Below are 18,531 nucleotides of genomic sequence, written 5' to 3'. Positions count from 1 at the left end.
GACTGTGACGTCACAATTAGGCTTCACGCCCCACGGCCAGGACCCCTGACTACGATTGGATAATTCGGATGAGGGCAGCGATGGGGAGAAAGGCGGGAACAAATCCCAGAGACAAAGAAAAGTCTTAGGGTGGGACAGGAGAGGAGGGGCGAGCGGAGAGGCTCCCAGCCCGAGGTCCCTATACAGTTTTTCCGCCCCCCGCGGCTCCAGGGAGCAGTGGGGGAGGGGACCCAGGCCTAGCCCAAGCGTCCCCCGCCCGCCGCGGTGGGGGCGGGGCTATGTGGTGCAGGGAGCCGGGGCGGGGTAGCTTAGCGTGGCCCCTTAGTGGTGCCATGGAGAAGCAGGAATCTCTGGGGGCTACTAGCGGCCTCGACGGAGAATCTCCTGGAGGGCCAACCAGGGGAGTGCCCGGAGGCATCGGAGGAGTCGAGGCAGGCGCCGGGCTGCCCTGCGGAGTAGCCATGTTTCACGATTCTGGGCCCCCCATACACTCCGGGGGAACCGTCATTGGCAGTCCTGGTTCTAGCCAGCCCTCCGGAGGGACAGCAGTCTTCGGTTCCGGCCTCAACCGGCATCCCGGGTCCGGTACACACCCTGGCGGGCTTAATCCCCCCTTCCCTGGAACCAGTGTATGCGGGACGTCCAACCTGGGGTCCGGGGGGCCTGGGGTGTACTACTCGGGATACATTCCGCACTCCGGGTCAACTTGCATGCACTCCGACAAACCCTGTGAGGACCGGCCCCGGAGCATACTAAAAAACAGAAGCTCCACCGTGATGCACAAATCCCCCAGGGCGGAGAGGTAAGGAACCCGGGAGGAAGGGATTCCAGACACTAGAGGAGGCGGAGTCAGGGGAGAAGGGGCGGAGTGCCAAGAACTAAAAGTGAGAGTAGGTGAGGGTAATTGGGTAGGAAATCTGAGGTTCCTAGCCTTTGAGAGAGTAGCAGGTACCGAATAAGAAGTCAGCATGTACCCTAACTACATCGTACGTGATTGTCATCAGGTGTGACCCCATCCCCAGCCTCCTACACCTCTGGAACTACAAGGGGGTGCAAGCAACAGTTTTTGAATGACTGTAAGAATGAGAGAGGGCTGTGAGGAGGAGGGCACTAGAAGGTTTCCTCCCCCTTTTCTGTGTCCTTCCCTCACCCGAAGGAAAAAGTGTCAGCGCTGGGATGAAATGAATATTCTGGCGACCTACCACCCTGCTGACAAGGACTATGGATTTATGAAGGTGGATGAGCCCCGCACTCCCAACCACAGGTGCTGAGCCCTCAGCCCTAGCCCTTCAGCCCAGACTCTCTTCCCTACTCAAAGGAGTGGGGGACTGCCTGCTATCCCCTTCTGAGGCACTGCTTCCTCCCTCCTGTGCAGGCTGCAGGACAGCGACGAAGACCTGCTCGCGGGGACCTCTCACACAATGACTCCTGAGGAGCTAGCAGAGAGGTGAGAGTCCACCTGCCGATGCAGGGGACATGGGTTCGTGCCCTGGTCCGGGAGGATCCCACATGCTGCGGAGCGGCTGGGCCTGTGAGCCATGGCCGCTGAGCCTGCACGTCCGGAGCCTGTGCTCAGCAACGGGAGAGGCCACAACAGTGAGAGGCCCACGTACCACAAGAAACAAAAACAAAAACAAAGTGGGGGAGTCAGCCAGCTTGGCCCCATCTACCACCTGCTCCCATTGTTCTCTCCCTTCCGTGCCCCCAACTGGCTTCCCTCCCCTTCAGGTTTGCAACAATGGACAATTTCTGCCCCAAGGTCTTCCTGTACAGTGATAACAGAAGCTCAGGGTCTTCAGACAACTTTTCCAAGACACGTAAGATGTGGGGTGGGGATTGAGTGGAAAGTGGGTGGCGTGAGCCTTCAGCGAGAGCCTGGCAGGAAAGCCAAGCTCTGACGCTGGCCCACAGAATCCAGTGATTTTGAAAAGCGCCGCAAGGCACACTACAATGAAGGAAAGTTCCTCAAGCCTCCGAAAAAGCTGCCCTTGGATAATAACAAGAACAGCAGTGTGGGCAGTGTCAGTATGAGCAATGGCAGTCGAGGTGTGATGCTGGCCTCAGAGCCCAGGCCTGTGGAGAGAGGCGGGGCAAGAGGACTGACCAGAGGAGTCAAAGATGAGCTTGACCTGGTGGCCAGGAACCACATCCTAGAAGTCAAAGGTTAGCTATGGTGGGGCCCCAGGGACCCAAGGTAATTGTAGTCCAGAACCTTCTCCACCATAGCCTGTCTTCCTCAGGGCCCTGCTGGCTGACAGGGAGGTCATGCTGGAAGGTGACCCCAGGGAAGACAGAGGGCAGCTGGAATGGGGTCTTCATCAGGATAGCCCCCAAGGAAAGCTGGCTGGGGAGGAGGAACAGAAAGCCCAAGCGAACCGTGGCCGGTGGAAAAGTCACTGACGTTTTTCTAAAAACGGGGGGTGGGGGGTGATAGAAGTGAGATGAGAACCTGGGGCTTGAGCTTCTCCCCGGGGCTTGGGGGTCACAGTGGAGCTGGTGGCCTGTATTCCCTAGGTGGCCACATGACTCAGACTGATTTGGGTGACTCCTCAGCTTCCCCTGCCTTAAGAAATCAGTCCCCAGCTTCATCCACCACCGTCGTGTTGGAGAAGGAAATTGATCTGCGACGCAAGGAGTATTATAGCAAACGAAGATATCTGAGGTGCTCTCCCCACCCTGAACTTGAGGAGGACACAGAAGATGAGCAGCAGACCAGTGAGAGCTGGGCTGGGTCAGCCTGGGAGCGGGGCGGTGGCCGAGAACCAACAGACTGATGGGTGCCCCAACCCTGATCCTGTGATGCTTCCAGGCTCCACAAGCTTGAATTGCGTGATTGAGAATCCCATAAGCACTGAGGTCCGTCTGCTGGACCACACTGGAAGCCCCTCGCAGGATTACAAGGCCACCGAGAGTTCCCTGAAGGTGACAATGATGTCATCGAAGCCTGGTGAGGGCACCAGGCCACTATCTCACCAGGCCTGGCTCTTGGCAAGCTCCCATCCCCCCAACCCCCATTCCCCTCAGGCCAGTAGGTCAGCAGCAGGTGATGAGAGAGGCCCTCAACATCATTGTGTGCAACGTGGATTGTATGGAGGGACCCAGGGAGGCGCAGAGGGATCGGGACCTCCTGCCAGCTTAGCACCACCGCTGCCCCTATGCCTCCTTCCTGATTCCTCTCTGCCACCTACCCTGCTCCAGGTACTGCCCCGTCCTCCAAAGACAGTGGGTCCCGAGCAATGTCTGGCTGGTGTCAGTGGCTGGTATCCAAGGGGCTGAACTGGCAAAGCACCGAAGGCTCAGAGAGGGAACCTGGAAGCCACCCAAACTCCTCAAACCAAAACCAGCACAGATGTGAGCCTGAGCAGGGGCAAGCGGCTGGCCAGGGAGGGAGAGGGGCTGAGTGGGTAGGTTCTAGGGAGTCAGGGGGTCACATGGGCCAGATCTTTTGCCTGCTGCAAGAAAGCCACTAACCCAGTCCCTCCTCTCTCCAGATGAAACCCTGCAGCTCCAGTGGACTCAGGAGGAGGAAACCAGACGATGGAAACTGTAGCCAGCTGGGGATGGGGTGGGGGCCAACCTGTCTCCGCCTTCACACCCTTGGTAGGGGTAGACAATAAAGAGAAGAAAAGCAGGAGTCTGGGTATTGGGGGTCCAGGCTGGGCCTGAGCTGTCATTGAGGAGTGGGGGGCAGAAAGGGAAGTTCACACACAGGAAACCACAGGCAAGCAGAGCAGAGAAGAAAGCTTGGAGTGGTCTGGGGGACTGGACTCAACAGGCCCCCAGGAGTCCAAGAAGACCCCACTGCAGCCATCTGACAATGATTGGTGTGATTCAGTCAGCCACACACCAGTATCACCTTTAATTCTTACACACCCTGGACGTAGGAATTATCATGCCCATCTTTCAGATGAGGAAACTGAGGAATCAGAGAGCTTTGCCCAGGGTCACGCAATCAGGATTTGAACCTGTATGTCTCAGGCCCCCACAACTCAACCACTGAAGGAGACTGAAGCAGAGACCAGGGTCCCGGTAGGAAGGTGACTGCAGATAGGCTCTGAGGGCGGGGCTGTGGCTTCTCTGATCTCAGGGCCTTTCTCCACTGCCCAGGCCCCGCCTCTACCCCTCCCAGCGTTGCCTGGAAGTGTGGGGTGAGAGCTCCTCTTAGGACACCCCTTCCACTTAGGGAAAGAATCGCGCCCCCCAGGCTCTACCCAGGAGAGGATCCTCTCCTTCTTCCTCATCAGCACTCCACCTCCCCCCGGGGCAGGGAGTACCGCCACCTGCATCCCCACCCTCCAGGCCCCAGGGCCCACTGGCCCCGGAGCAGTCAAGCTGAGATGACGGTCAAGCTAGATTTTGAGGAGTGCCTTAAGGACTCACCCCGCTTCCGGTAAGTGTGCACAGGTCTCCAGGGGTGGGGGAGGGGGGCAGGCAGAGGCAGGGAGGTCCAATACCCCCTAATACACACGCACACCTTCCCCAAGTCGGAGGATGTCTTTCCAGGGAGTTAGTCTCAAAGGGACAAGATCCAACTTATGGGCCAAAGCAGTACCTCTGCTATTGAATCTCGAGCTCTGATGCTCGCCACCCACCGCATGTGTGAAGGGGGCCCCTCCAGCCTCTCTCACTCCCAGAGCTGGCATTCCCTCCTCCCTCTCTCTGGACCCCTGCCCCTCCCCCAGCACCTGCACTGGGCGGTTAGCAACTTCCTGCCCTCGCCACATCCACCCTCTTTCTACCCTTCCTGCTCTGGCCTGGGCTGTAGTAGCTCCCACAGTGTGCAGAGTGAGCGAGCCAGAGAGGGTGGGTGGGCAGTTCTTAACCCATCAGCCTTTTCCGTCTGTACCCTTCACCCCCTAACCCCGACCCCCGGCCCTGCCGAGGTGGACAGACCAGATGGACCCAAGCTCTGTTCCTGTGACCCCATCCCTCCTTTCCCAGAGCCTCTATCGAGCTGGTGGAAGCCGAAGTGTCGGAATTGGAGACCCGGCTGGAAAAGGTGATCCTGACGTGGAGAGAGGTGACCCGGGGTGGGATTAAGATGAGAGGGGTGAGGCCAGGGAGAAAACTAGAGACCAAGAATGAGTTCCGGGGATTACTGAATGCTAACCAGGTGGGGTAGATGTTTGGGGCTACAGAGGAGCCAAAAAGTGGTTCTGTGCCCTGAAGGGGCTCAGAGTCTTGGAAAACAAGAGCACCTGTGGGCTTACTTGGTCGGTTCTTGAGACCTGCATTATGCGAGCCGTGGGCGCCTCAGGGAGAAGCACGCTGTTTCTGCCCTCAGGGGGCTCACAGACTAGCCACGGAAAACAAACCAGTAAAACACCTGAACACACACAGTAAGGCCTTCCTAGATATTCTTTATAAAAACGGCACACTCCCACCTCCCTTATTTGGCTTTTTTTTTCTTTACAGCCTTTATCTCAATCTGACACCTTTTATGTTTACTCGCGGTATTAGTTTTCTATTATTGTGTAACAAGTTATTACAAACTCGGTGACTTAAAACAACGCACAGGTGTTATCATAGGTTTTGTGGGTCAGGAGTCGAGCACAGCTTGACTGCTCCGCTCAGGGTCTCACAGGCCGCAGCCGAGGTGTTGACAGAGGCTGTAGCCTCATCCGTAGCTGAGGGTTTTCTTCTGAGCTCATGTGATTGTTGGCAGAATTCAGGTCCTTGCTGTTGCCGGATGGAGGCGCTCATCTCCTAGAGGCCAACCACAGTTCCCTGCCACCGGGCCCTGTCCGTAGGCGGTTTACTTCATAGCAGCCTGCTTCTTCAGTGCCAGCAGCAGTCTCCCTTGCATGTGCTGGCAAGATGGCATCAGTTTACGTCAGAATGTGACCACAGCAGTGAATCTGTCCCCTTTGTCATTTGGGGGTGTCATCCCATCGCCCTTGCCATATCGTATTCTACTGATTAGAAGCAAATCACAGGTCTCACTCACCCACACTCAGGGGTGAGGATTATGCAAGGGTGGGATCATCAGGGGTCACCTTAGCCTGTGTCTGTCAGGCTTGCCAATTTTTTTTCTTGTCTACTCTTCCCCACTGGAATGGAAGTGTCATGAGGAACTTTTCCATTTTGTTTTTGCTCAATCCCCAGTGCCTATACCATGTCCTGAAAGTTAGCAGGTGACCAAATAATATATACATTTTTTAATTGACGTGTAGTTGATTTACAGTGTTGTGTTAGTTTCTGCTGTACAACAAAGTGATTCAGTTTACCTATGAATATATACATATATTTTTAAGTTAAACTTTGTATTTTTAGTTAATTGCAGAGTCACAAGAAGTTGCAAAAATAGTACAGAGAGATCCCACGTACCTATCTCCCAACTTCCCCCAATGACAGCATCTTCCATAACTGTAGTATACTCCCCATACCAGGAAATTGCTGTTGGCATGATACAACGAACTGTCTAAAGACTTTACTTGGGTTTTACCTGCTTTGCATGTACTCTTAAAAAAAAATCTTTGTGTATAATTCAATGGCACTTTATCACACGTATAGATCTGCCGATGCAGGGGACACGGGTTCGTGCCCTGGTCCGGGAAGATCCCACATGCCACGGAGTGGCTGGGCCCGTGAGCCATGGCTGCTGAGCCTGCGCATCCGGAGCCTGTGCTCTGCAATGGGAGAGGCCACGGCAGTGAGAGGCCCGTGTACTGCAAAAAAAAAAAAAAAAAAAAAAAAAAAAACTCGTATCACCACAAAGGAACTCTTTTGTGCCATTCTTTGTAATGATAACCCCCATCCCCAGCCCCTTCCTCATCCATGACGACCACTCATCTGTTTTCTATCTCTAGGCTCTGTCCTTTCTAGATTGTTATCTAGGTAGAATCATATAGTATGTGACCGTTCAAGATTGGCCTGGCCTTTTTGTTCCTCTCAGAATAATGTCTCTGAAGTTTATTCAAGTTGTGGCATATCAGTAGTGATCAGCAGTTCATTAATAGTTCACAGATGAATAGCTCATTCCTTTTGCCTTGCTGCCCCATGCTATTGTATGGATGTACCAGTGTGTCACTAGTTCAATCTTATGAAAGTTCCTTATTCAGGTATTTGGGAAGGAAGGTGAGGTGGTTAAGGAAAAGGCTGGACACCTTGCTCTCCCAGAGATCCTCCTCTGGCCAGTCACTTGTCCCTTTGTTTATCAAGCCTCCTTGTTTGTAATTAGGGCCAGACAGAATGGGCCCTAGGAGCACCATCTTTGCCGTGACCCTTGGGCCTAGCTGACGGATTAATATTTATGAGGGAATGTTTACTAAGCACAGAATGGACAACTGTAGACAGTAAATACTGTAGAATTTAATACCAACCAGATAGAACATTCATCCTGGGTGTCAGATAGAGCGTGAGGATGGCATTTCTGGGGAACTCTGGATCCAAGCAGACGGAGCAGGGCAGGAGAGACGTTTTGGAGGTGAAGCTGACACTGGCTTCGGTGACAGGCTGGGAGGAATTTTGTTCCAGGCATGGAGTAGTGGGAGCAAAGAAACAGAGATGAGAAAACACCACGTGTGTGTTAGAAACTGGTCTGGGCCACAGAGGAGTGTAGATGAGGAGGGGCAGGGAGGGGCACAGCCCTGGGAAAGGGGAGAGGAAGTAGGACAGGAGCGGGGGTAGCACTGGGTATTGGTGGCGCGTGGCACGACTCCCCGTTGCTCTGTTGCTTCCTAGCTCCTCAAGCTGGGTAATGGCCTCCTGGAAAGTGGGCGCCACTACCTTGCCGCCAGCCGGGCCTTCATTGTTGGCATTTGTGACCTGGCCCACCTGGGTCCACCAGAGCCCATGATGGCGGTATGTGGAGGGTCCAAACCAGGCTGGGGTGGGGTCTGGGATGTGGAGAGATCCTGTGGAAGGGGAGGGTTGGTCTGGGGTCTGCGGGTGCCAGGCCAGAGCAGGCTGGGTCTAGGGATGGGAGGGCCCTACCGCCCATGCCTGATACTTTCTCTGTGCCTCTTCTTGCCTAGGAGTGTCTGGACAAATTCACTCAGAGTCTGAGCCACAAGCTGGACAGCCATGCAGTAAGTGGGGGTAGGTAGGGCTGGTGAGGGGAGCAAGGGCGTCTGTGGTCCTGACCGCCACCTGCCAATTTCTGCTTCCCTCAGGAGCTTCTAGATGCCACCCAGCACACACTGCAGCAGCAAATCCAAACTCTGGTCAAGGAGTGAGTTAGGAGGGAAACCAGTCCTCCAGCCCTCTTCCCATTGCCGCAGGGGCCTCCCTGAATGAAGGAGTTGTGAGATTGGGGGCTTCTGGTGCCTTATTGTTAGCCCCCATCCCAAGGATCCCCTTGGAGTTCTGACCGTCCATAGGCTAGCTGCCAGGCTATGAGCGAATCTCAAGGACTTCTCTGCTGGGGGCAGGAGGGTGTATCGGTGATTTTCTGTTATCCCCACACCCCCAGAGGTCTCCGGGGCTTCCGAGAGGCTCGCCGGGATTTCTGGCGGGGGGCTGAGAGCCTGGAGGCTGCTCTGACCCACAACGCAGAGGTCCCCAGGCGCCGGGCCCAGGAGGCAGAAGAGGCCGGAGCTGCTCTGAAGGTTGCTCGAGCCGGGTACCGGGGACGGGCCCTGGATTATGCCCTGCAGGTGCCTGCCCCAACCTACCTTCTTGGGGTGCCAGGACCCCAGTCACCTCGAGGCTGGAGAGTCACTGGTGTGCAGTGGGGGGTTGGGGGGTGGGTGGGTCATGCGTCTGTGTTTTCAAGGCTGATCTGAGGTCTTTTGGGTTCTCAGATCAATGTGATTGAGGACAAGAGGAAGTTTGACATCATGGAGTTTGTGAGTTGCCGTGGGCGCGAGGGCAGGGAGGGGAGGAGCCTGCTGATGGGAGCAGGAGGGAGAGGAAAAGAGAGGGGTCTGCCCCCTACCCACCTTGTCCCCCAGGTGCTGCGTCTGGTGGAGGCCCAGGCCACCCATTTCCAGCAGGGCCACGAGGAGCTGAGCCGGCTGGCCCAGTATCGCAAGGAGCTGGGTGGCCAGGTAGAGACCCAGGGCGCAGGCAGGTGGAAGAGGGAGGGTAGGGGCTCTGAGATGACTCTCCTGGCCTTGTTTTGGGAGGCTGGGCCATCTGAGATGCCCCTCCTGTGCTCAGTTACACCGGCTGGTCTTGAATTCGGCTCGAGAGAAGAGGGACATGGAGCAAAGACACGTGCTGCTGAAACAGAAGGTGAGGGCTGGGCTGCGGGCAGGAAGCAGATGGGCCTGGGGCCTTGGTCTCTGCACACTTCAGTTGCCCTTTGACCCTTTTGTGCCCCCAGGAGCTGGGTAGGGAAGAGCCAGAGCCAAGCCTAAAGGAGGGGCCTGGTGGCCTGGTCATGGAAGGGCACCTCTTCAAACGGGCCAGCAATGCATTTAAAACCTGGAGCAGGTGAGGAGCAGACACCCCAATCGGCCAAACCCATCAGGTTAAATTTTTTTGAGTGTGCTAACTACAGCCAGGAAAAACAGACAAACCCCCTGCCTTCAGAGAGTTTACATTCCGTCAGCAAAGACAGACAAGAACGTAATAATTAAGTAAATTATCTCTTAGAAGGTAAGAGTACCATAGGTGAAAAATAATAAAGCAAGCAATGTGGAGAGCTGGGGAGGAGTTGCAATTTTAAATAGGGTGGGCAGGGAGTTCCCTGGTGGCCTAGTGGTTAGGATTCCGGGCGTTTGCTGCCGTGGCCCAGGTTCAGTCGCTGGGCAGGGAACTGAGAATCCCGCAAGCTCTGTGGCCAAAAAATAATAATAATGATAAAAATAAATAAATAGGGTGGTCAGCAAAGGCCTCATGAAAAGATGACTTCTGAGTGAAGACGGGAAGGATATCTGGGAGAAAATGTTCTAGGCAGAAGGAGGAGCAAGCACCAAGGCCCTGAGGAACCTGGAAGGTTTGAGGAACAGAGAGGAGGCCCAGGGTGTGGACAGAGGGAGGGAAGAGGAAGTGGTAGGAGATGCAGGTGGAGCTAATGAGGACGTGAATCACGACAGGGCCTTGTTGGCTCTACTCTGAGGGAAGTGGGGAGCCATCGCAGGGTGCGGAGCAGGGTGGTGATCTGCTCTGACTCGACCCCTTCCCCTTCCAGGGCCACTGCCAGCCCATATGGGATCTTTGCGCAAATTAGAAGAGAGAGCCCCTTCTCCAAGCTACTTTTTTTTTTTAATTTTAATTTTAAATTAAAAATTTGGGGGGGCCACACTTCATGGCTTGCAGGATCTTGGTTCCCTGACTGGGGATCGAACCCGGGTCCTCGGCAGTGAAAGTGCAGAGTCCTAACCACTGGACTGCCAGGGAATTCTCTCCAAGATACTTCTACTTGCCAAAACATTGTAGCAATAGATTTATTAGACAATGCATTATACTGCCATCTGCTGGAAAGTTGTCTTCATAAATGTTATCAAATCTGGGGTACTCGGGATGTGAATAGCACCCCTTAGATGTCCCTGGCTGCACCTCTGTCACTCTCCTCTGGAACATCTCATGGGATGGGCAGCCCGGTCTCTCTCCTCTCAGCAAGATCCTTATGGGACTAAGAGCACAGCCTCTCTCCTGTCTGTGTCCCGAGCCGCATTCCAATGCCGCCCATGTCATTAACCCTACTTCTGCCTCTTCCAGACGCTGGTTTACTATTCAGAGCAACCAACTGGTTTATCAGAAGAAGCACAAGGTGAGTAGGCCCAGGTCCTGGGTGCCCGGGCCCAGGAGGACTCAGCCCTGCTGTGGCTGCCTGGACGCCTGCCCCCCGATCTCCTTTCCCTGTCAGGACCCTGTGACTGTGGTGGTGGATGACCTTCGTCTCTGCACAGTGAAGCTCTGTCCTGACTCAGAAAGGCGGTTCTGCTTTGAGGTGGTGTCTCCCAGCAAGTGAGTGCAGTGCCCAGGGGTGACACCCGTATATCTCAATTTTACCAACTGGAAAGGCAGGGCCAATCACAAAGGCACCTCTGGAGCAGGATCTTGGAGTCCCCTGATGCAGCCCCAGGCATTAGCCCTTTGGTGGCTCAATTGAGGGGCAGGCTAGGGGAGGGTCTAGGGTGAAGGGGGATATCTGGAAGGATATTACCAACTAGTGCAGAGGTATTTCAATATGAGTGGTACCAGCTGAATACTAGCTGAATGTCAGCCTGCCTGTCCTGCCACTCGGCTCCCCAGGCCTCAGACCCCTCCCTGCCCTCCGGCTGCCCCCCTGCCCAGGTCCTGCCTCCTGCAGGCTGACTCAGAGCGCCTCCTGCAGCTGTGGGTCAGTGCTGTGCAGAGCAGCATCGCTACGGCCTTCAGCCAGGCTCGCCTTGATGACAGCCCCCGGGGTCCAGGCCAGGTACCTTAACATGGGGGTGCAGGGCCAGACTGCCCAGGGAGATGGGACATCGCTTCCCCTAGACCTCAGAGCCACTCTTTCTTCCCCTGTCTCCCCCAGGGCTCAGGACACCTGGCCATGGGCTCCGCCGCCACCCTGGGCTCTGGCGGGATGAGCAGGGGAAGGGATTCTGGTGGAGTCGGGCATGTGGCAGCCCAGGTGCAAAGCGTGGACGGCAACGCCCAGTGCTGTGACTGCCGGGAGCCGGCCCCTGAGTGGGCCAGCATCAACCTGGGCGTCACCCTCTGCATTCAGTGCTCCGGCATTCACAGGTCACTCCCCAAGGTCCCAAGCGCGGGGCCCTGCTCTTTCTGGCAGCAGTGGAGTGGGATGGAGGCAAGCTGGAGCCCAGCACAGGGGCTCCTCCCTCCCTTCCCGCCCTGCCTGGGCTTCCTCTCAGATTCTGTCTGTCGCTGGGCACAGGCCTGGGCCAATCCTATGGGGCACAGGGTGGACCCAGGTGGGCCCAGCCCCTCAGTGTCCTGGTCTGGCCTGGGTAGGGGGACACCCAGGGGGGTTGAGTGGCTTGACTGGATGAGGTGCGGGGTCAGGGCTGCTGAGGGCCGGGGAGCTGACGAAAAGCAGAGAGAGGTGTCAGATGTCGTGAGGCCTTAGCAAGTCTATGCGTCCCATCATTCTGGTGGAAGCGGGGAGGGGGAATGGCGTGGAAAGAGTTGTCCCGGCCAGAGTGCGTGGAGAGAGGGGAGGTGGCTGGAGAGGATGAGAAGAAGAGAGAAGAAGGAATGGTGAACAGGCGGGATCCTGCCAGATACAGGTCAAGGCTGCACGGCCCTGGCTGCCCTGCTGCCTCCTGGCCCAGTGCCTCTGCACGGGACCCCCACGCTGGACCTTGCCCCCAGGTCTTTCCAGGAGCAGCAGCACCTCCCCCGGCTGCTTCCCCCACAGAGGGCCTGACCTCCCCTCTGCCCTCCAGGAGCCTTGGAGTTCATTTCTCCAAAGTCCGGTCCCTGACCCTTGACTCATGGGAGCCGGAACTCGTGAAGGTGACTTGGGGTGCTGTGAGAGTGTGGGGTGCGGTGAGGGCAGGGCTGCAGAGCCCTGAGGGCTCAGACACTCACCTGCACCCTACCCGTCTGTCTCTGCCTCTGGGCCGCCTGAAGCTCATGTGTGAGCTGGGGAATGTCGTCATGAATCAGATCTATGAGGCCCGTGTGGAGGCCATGGCCGTGAAGAAGCCAGGGCCCAGCTGCTCCCGGTGAGGCTGGGGTGGAGGGACTGGGGCTGCCCTCCTTATGGGCAGGGAGGGAGGAGAGCCTGGGATGGGAGGAGGGAAGACTGTCGCCTTCTTCTCCCACAACCCTCCCCCACCAGGCAAGAGAAGGAGGCCTGGATTCACGCCAAATACGTGGAGAAGAAGTTCCTGACCAAGCTTCCCGAGGTTCGTGGGCGAAGAGGTGGCCGGGGGCCCCCGAGGGGGCAGCCTCCTGTGCCCCCAAAGCCGGGCACCATCAGGCCCCAGCCTGGGAGCTTCAGACCCAAGCCAGGTATAGGGTTGGCTGGGCATTTGTTGAGCGCCTGCCGTGTGCTCAGCATGGTGCCAAGCCCGGTGGGGAGGCACAGAGTCTGGGGCCCACGTTTTCCCCTCTAGCCTGTTATGGGGGGCCACAGCCCACTGGCACTGGTTTTTCGAGGCAAGAGTTTCGGGGATTACGGTGAAAGATGGGAAGGACCGTGGGGCTGGGAGGAAGCCAGGAGGGCTATGTGAGGGTGTCACCAGCATGAGAAAAGTCAGGAGAATGAGTTAGGGTTTCCAGAGGCCTGTGGAGGAGGGTGTGAGTTTGGCTGGAACCGAGGGAGCCAAGAGAGCTGAGGCTGACCGTCACCATGTCAGCTCACCCCTGACATCCCAGCCAGTCAGGGTGGTTGGACAGGAAGAGGTGAACACTGCCATCTATCCCATATGCCCTAGGGGACCTACCCACACCCACTCACACCCACCATCACCTCCCACCACAATCCCCAGTCTTGAAGGCCTCCCCACAGTTGAGAAGTGAACTATCCCATTACAGCATCGGGGGACTGTGCTGAGGGTTTTCTTCCCAGATTCACAGCTGGTTCCCCCTAACAGAGCCACCCTCTGAGGACCTGGGCAGCCTGCACCCTGGGGCCCTGCTCTTTCGAGCTGCTGGGCATCCTCCATCCCTTCCCACCATGGCTGATGCCCTCGCCCATGGAGCCGATGTCAACTGGGTCCACGGGGGTCAGGAGAATGCCACACCGCTGATCCAGGCCACAGCTGCTGTGAGAGTCTTGCCGACCTCCCCACCCCACCCCACCCTTAGGCTCCTCCTCTCCTCCCCTACTCCGGACTTTGGTCCCAGCTCTTAGCCTCTCCCACCTCATAGGGAGTGATAACCAATAGAGCCTGGTTGCTAAGAGTGTGAGATTTGGAGGCAGACAAACTTGGGTTTGAACCCAGACCCTCACCACTTACAATTATGAACCTTCGTGTACCTCAGTTTCCTCATCTGTAAAATAGGGATAACATACCTCATTAGGTTGTACTATGGATTTAATGTATGAATACATGTAAAGAGCCGGAGCAGAGCCTGCCATCCCATACCCACCCTCGGAACTGACCCCACTCTAAAATATCTTTAAATTTGCCTCAAAAGATGCCACCCTTTATCCCCATTCTCTACTTCTCCACGCAGAATTCTCTTCTGGCCTGTGAGTTCCTCCTCCAGAACGGGGCAAACGTGAACCAAGTGGACAGCCACGGCCGAGGCCCGCTCCACCACGCAACCATTCTTGGCCACACGGGGTAGGGGCGGCAGGGATAATGACCTTGAGGAGGAAGGCTCCAGACAGGGTGAGGGGCCGGCTGAACTTGGCTGTCCTGTCCAGGCTGGCCTGCCTATTCCTGAAACGGGGGGCCGATCTGGGAGCCCGAGACTCTGAAGGCAGAGACCCCCTGACCATCGCCGTGGAAACAGCCAACGCTGACATCGTCACTCTGTGAGGATGCCTGAAGAGGCGGGGCTAGCGCTTGCACTATCCACTTGGGCGGGGCTAACACCGAGACCCCTGCGTGCTAGGCGGGGCCTGGGGAGGGGAGGGGCCAGCTCCAGGACCAGACGTTGAAAGGATGCTCCAAGTGTTGACTGAGGCTTGGAGTAGGAAGGGGGGAGGGCAGGGTCCGAGGAAGGTGAGTTTATTCTGAGAGAGGCATCATTCATTAACATTGTTGTCTGGCGTCTTTAAAGCACTAGGCCCTGGGGAAACAGGTGAATGAAACAGCCCAGCTCAAAGGATGGGAGTTGGGGCGGGGGGAGTGAGGAGAATGTCATTCATTCCTTAATTCCCTCCCCTTCAGGCTGCGATTGGCAAAGATGAGGGAGGTCGATGCGGCCCAGGGCCAGGCTGGTAAAGTACCCCCCACCCCCCTCTTTCCCCACACAACATTGTAACTCTGGGCTTCTGGCCGCTGGTGACCCGTCCCCAACCCCCTGTGCCCAGCTTCATTGATTAATTACATCATTTATTCAACAAATATGTATTGGGCCCATCCTACGCACCGGGTCCTTGAAACAGAGCAAAGAATAGGCGAGGGCGCCGCCCTGACGGTGCAGATGTCCCTTCCACCCACGCTGGAAGCGCGTGCTCTTACCAGGCCGGGCTGTCCCTATTGTACTCTTCCGTGCTAGGGCCCAGCCACCCGGCATCCCAGCCCTTCCTCCCTCCCCTCAGGAGACGAGACGTATCTCGATATCTTCCGCGACTTCTCCCTCATGGCGTCCGACAACCCGGAGAAGCTGAGCCGGCGTAGCCATGACCTACACACGCTTTGATCCCAGGCCTTCGAGGGCCCGCACCCCCCATCCCTGCCCTTCCCACCGCCCTCCCCTTTCTATTAAAGCCTTTGTGCTTTGCTCTTCAAAGTTCATTTATTGAGCATCCCCGTCGGGCGGGTGAGGTGTAGGACACTGAGGCTTCTGGGGTGCAGGAGCGATTGGGAGTTTGCGAACTGGAGTCACTCGAGGGGCGACTCCCGGGGAGTGAACTGGGAGCTTCGGCCTCGGCCCGAGTGCCGGGCGGCTCTGAGGCGGGGCTGGCGGGCTCAGGAGACGTGGTCAGACCCGTCAGGCCCGGCAGAGGCCGCTTGCGTGGGCTGGGTCCAGCCTTCTCTGGGGGGGATGGGGGGTGCTGGCATAGGACCGGGATGGAGAGGCTGGCTCGGGCCACCCCAGCCCGGAAGCATCCCTGGAATGCGGCAACTCAGCACCCGCCCCCTCGGGAATTCCCTGCGGGAGCGACTAAAAAGGAACTAATCCAAAACCCCCGACGGCTGGGCCTCAGTTTTTTTAGCTGCCGGATAGGAGACGCCGGCCCCCGCCGAGTTGCAGACGTGAGGTCGGGCACACCTAGGGGCCGGCGGGGCCGTCACGGCCACATCCTTAACGACGCGCCTGAGTCACCCCCCGGACCCCACCCGCGCTAGCGTCCGCCAGTCCAGCCCGTCAGCCCCGTCTCTCCAGTTCGCCACTCCGCTTCCACCACCACCGGAGCCGCGCGCTCCGGGCGGGGGCGGGGCGCCCAGGGGGCGGGGCTGCCTCTTAAAGGGCCCCCGGCCGCTGCCCTTAGGCCACCTCCTTGGGGCGGAGAGTACTTAAGCGGCTGCGGCGAAACCCGGAGAAGGCGGCGGCGCCCGGTCCCGAGATTCCCGGCTGCTTCCATAGGAGTCCTAGGACCCTCCCAGCTCGGATTGAGCGTGTATCTTCGCTCCCCAGCCGATACAGAGGCACCTCCGCCATCGGCTCCGGTCAGCCTCGCCTCCTTCTCCTGGGACCAGCGCCGGAGCCAGGCCAGGCCAGGCCTCTGACTGGCCCCCGGAGCCCTGCGTGGACTCGCCCACGGTGACAGCGGTCTGCCCGAGAAGCTGGTCCCTTCAGAGTCGGCCTTGTGCTCGCCACCGTCACCTGCTGGTTGGATTGCGGAAACCCACTGTCAGAAGACCACAGAAAGGAATCGCCGACCACCCAGAATTGGATGCGTGTGGACCTAAATCTCCCGTCCCTCTCTGACTTCCCTCTGCTCGTTTCATCCGTTGTCTCAACCTTTCCGGCGTTTCTGTGCCCGGAAACCATCCTCCACCACCCAGGTAGCTGGGGTGAGCCCCCAATCTTGCTGCCTTGTACTCCAACCTGAGCCTCCGACCCAGAGACAGTCTGAACCTTACGACCCAATTCTGCACACATCCAGGAAGTTCTGCCTTTTCTTCTCTTCCGGTGTCTTCGATACTCCTCAAAATTTCTCCTCCTCCTGTGCCCTCCTCGCCCCCCTCCTTTGGGGGCCCCGTGACCCTGAATGTCGGGGGCACGCTATATTCCACTACTTTGGAGACCCTGACTCGATTCCCAGACTCCATGCTGGGGGCCATGTTTAGGGCTGGTACTCCCATGACCCCCAACCTCAATCCCCAGGGAGGCGGCCACTACTTTATCGACCGAGATGGCAAGGCCTTCCGGCACATCCTCAATTTCCTACGGCTGGGCCGCCTGGACCTGCCCTGTGGATATGGGGAGACAGCGCTTCTCAGGGCAGAGGCTGACTTTTACCAGATCCGGCCCCTCCTGGATGCCCTGCGGGAACTGGAGGCCTCTCAGGGGACCCCGGCACCCACAGCCGCCCTGCTCCACGCAGATGTAGATAGCAGCCCCCGCCTGGTGCACTTCTCTGCTCGTCGGGGCCCACACCACTATGAGCTGAGCTCTGTCCAGGTGGACACCTTCCGGGCCAACCTCTTCTGCACCGACCCTGAGTGTCTGGGTGCCATGCGTGCCCGATTTGGTGTTGCCAATGAGGACAGGGCGGAGGGAGGCCCACACTTTCATCTGGAATGGGCCCCCTGCCCTGCAGAGCTCCCCGAAGTGGAGTACAGGAGACTGGGGCTGCAGCCGCTGTGGACTGGGGGGCCAGGAGAGCGACGGGAGGTGGTGGGCACTCCGGGCTTCCTGGAGGAGGTGCTGCGGGTGGCCCTGGAGCATGGCTTCCGTCTCGACTCCGTCTTCCCTGACCCCGAAGACCTGCTCAACTCCCGATCTCTGCGCTTTGTCCGGCACTAGGAACTGAGAACTAGGAATGCTGCCTTCAGTTTGACTGTGTGGGCGAGGGGGGGGTTAGAAAGAATGGGTCAGTAAAGAGGGTGAAGTCTCTCCTGAGCCTCTTCCTAGCTCTGCTCCTGGAGCTGTGAGAGTCAGGGGCCCCGTTGCCCCTGACTGGAGCCCAGATGTGGGCAGGAATCCCCAAACCAGAGAGAGCCCAAGGGCTCATGAGACCAGAGGGTCTGGACTGGTGCTAATCCTGGGAGGGGTGGGGAAGCTTCCCTGGCTGGTCCTCGCCTGAGCCTGGGGACCTTCGGTGTTTCCTTGCTTGGAGCTTAGTATCCAGGGTCTGGAAAAGTGGGGATGCTTCTCTGCCCAGGCTAGGCTTAGCAGAACCGTGGAGGGACAGTGAGGTCTGGGGGAAATGAGAGACCTTAGATTGCTCTAATGTGGTCTTCTGGACTGTGACTTCTCCTGGAGCTGGTGGCCTGGCCTGGCCTGACCAAAGATAGGTCGGAACACTCTGAAACACGGGAAGGGAGATTCTTTGCTGTGTTCCAAGCCACCACTGAGGGAGACAGAAGGGCTACACCCCATCCTAGCTTGGCACAAGGGAGCTAGGAGAATCCCCATTAACTATGGGGCTGGAGCATCCCTCTGGAGATCCAAGTGTTTTAAAGGATCCCATATTGATGGTGGGGCTGGCCATGGGGAGGAGCGGGGCATCTCCTTGCGTCCTCGCCTTCCTTCCTTCATGTGAACGTGCCTGTTAGCCAGTGAGTCTGACTGATGCATGGGTCCCTGGCATCCTGGCTCCCATCCATGTCGCTGGAGGTGGTGTCTGTGTGCTGGCTTTTCTGTGGTCTCTGCGTTTCCAGGCCTGTTTGGGGTTGCTCAGAAACTATTTTGGCACCAGGTGTGTCCGCGGTATGGGTGTGAGTAGACTGAGAATTAGGTTAATCCCAAGGTGTGTGTGTGTACATGTGCTTCACATCACCACGTAGGCAGGAGGGGCCTGCTGGGCTTTGAGTCACTAGGATCTTCTGGTGAGAAGTAAGAGAAGTCACTGGGCTTAGCTGGGCCTTGGAGGCCTGTATAGAGCTCTCGGTTACTAAG

At 57.5% G+C, this 18,531-nt stretch overlaps 3 protein-coding genes and 1 long non-coding RNA gene across 4 annotated transcripts; all 4 read left to right on the top strand.

Annotated features, from left to right (window-relative positions):
• Positions 1 to 324: 324 nt before the first annotated feature.
• LOC309838397 (uncharacterized protein) lies at positions 325 to 2,774 on the top strand (the record flags this gene model as incomplete). Its single annotated transcript, XM_082679461.1, has 6 exons — positions 325 to 802; positions 1,157 to 1,264; positions 1,376 to 1,447; positions 1,729 to 1,817; positions 1,912 to 2,163; positions 2,515 to 2,774. The coding sequence occupies exons 1-6, from the start codon at positions 333 to 335 to the stop codon at positions 2,772 to 2,774; spliced, it is 1,251 nt and encodes a 416-aa protein (XP_082535587.1). The 5' UTR covers positions 325 to 332.
• Positions 2,775 to 2,867: 93 nt separating this feature from the next.
• On the top strand, positions 2,868 to 3,972 carry LOC309838196. Its single transcript, XR_014298327.1, has 3 exons — positions 2,868 to 2,947; positions 3,199 to 3,351; positions 3,492 to 3,972. It is a non-coding gene; the product is annotated as an uncharacterized lncRNA (long non-coding RNA).
• Positions 3,973 to 4,337: 365 nt separating this feature from the next.
• Positions 4,338 to 15,252, top strand: ACAP1 (ArfGAP with coiled-coil, ankyrin repeat and PH domains 1; the record flags this gene model as incomplete). Its single annotated transcript, XM_082679460.1, has 22 exons — positions 4,338 to 4,390; positions 4,942 to 4,999; positions 7,684 to 7,803; positions 7,977 to 8,030; positions 8,115 to 8,173; positions 8,414 to 8,597; positions 8,745 to 8,789; positions 8,895 to 8,990; positions 9,103 to 9,177; positions 9,269 to 9,378; positions 10,609 to 10,660; positions 10,757 to 10,857; positions 11,188 to 11,311; positions 11,411 to 11,622; positions 12,285 to 12,354; positions 12,472 to 12,566; positions 12,683 to 12,855; positions 13,440 to 13,612; positions 14,026 to 14,135; positions 14,219 to 14,329; positions 14,688 to 14,737; positions 15,062 to 15,252. 22 exons carry the CDS (start codon positions 4,338 to 4,340, stop codon positions 15,160 to 15,162), a joined length of 2,226 nt encoding a protein of 741 aa, XP_082535586.1. The 3' UTR covers positions 15,163 to 15,252.
• A 1,391-nt stretch (positions 15,253 to 16,643) lies between these two features.
• KCTD11 (potassium channel tetramerization domain containing 11) lies at positions 16,644 to 17,673 on the top strand. The gene has a single exon (XM_082678915.1). It carries the CDS (start codon positions 16,738 to 16,740, stop codon positions 17,434 to 17,436), a length of 699 nt encoding a protein of 232 aa, XP_082535041.1. The 5' UTR covers positions 16,644 to 16,737; the 3' UTR covers positions 17,437 to 17,673.
• The last annotated feature ends 858 nt before the right edge of the window (positions 17,674 to 18,531 follow it).

The sequence above is a fragment of the Grampus griseus genome, assembly GCF_964374135.1.
Source record: "Grampus griseus genome assembly, chromosome: 20".
Classification (NCBI taxonomy): domain Eukaryota; kingdom Metazoa; phylum Chordata; class Mammalia; order Artiodactyla; family Delphinidae; genus Grampus; species Grampus griseus.
Note: the sequence above shows the minus strand (reverse complement) of the source record. Positions and strands in the feature narration are given on the sequence as shown.

What these genes read in the sequence shown, in the direction of transcription:
- KCTD11 (XM_082678915.1), top strand. Translation starts at nt 16,738, where the DNA reads ATGCTGGGGGCCATGTTTAGGGCTGGTACTCCCATGACCCCCAACCTC.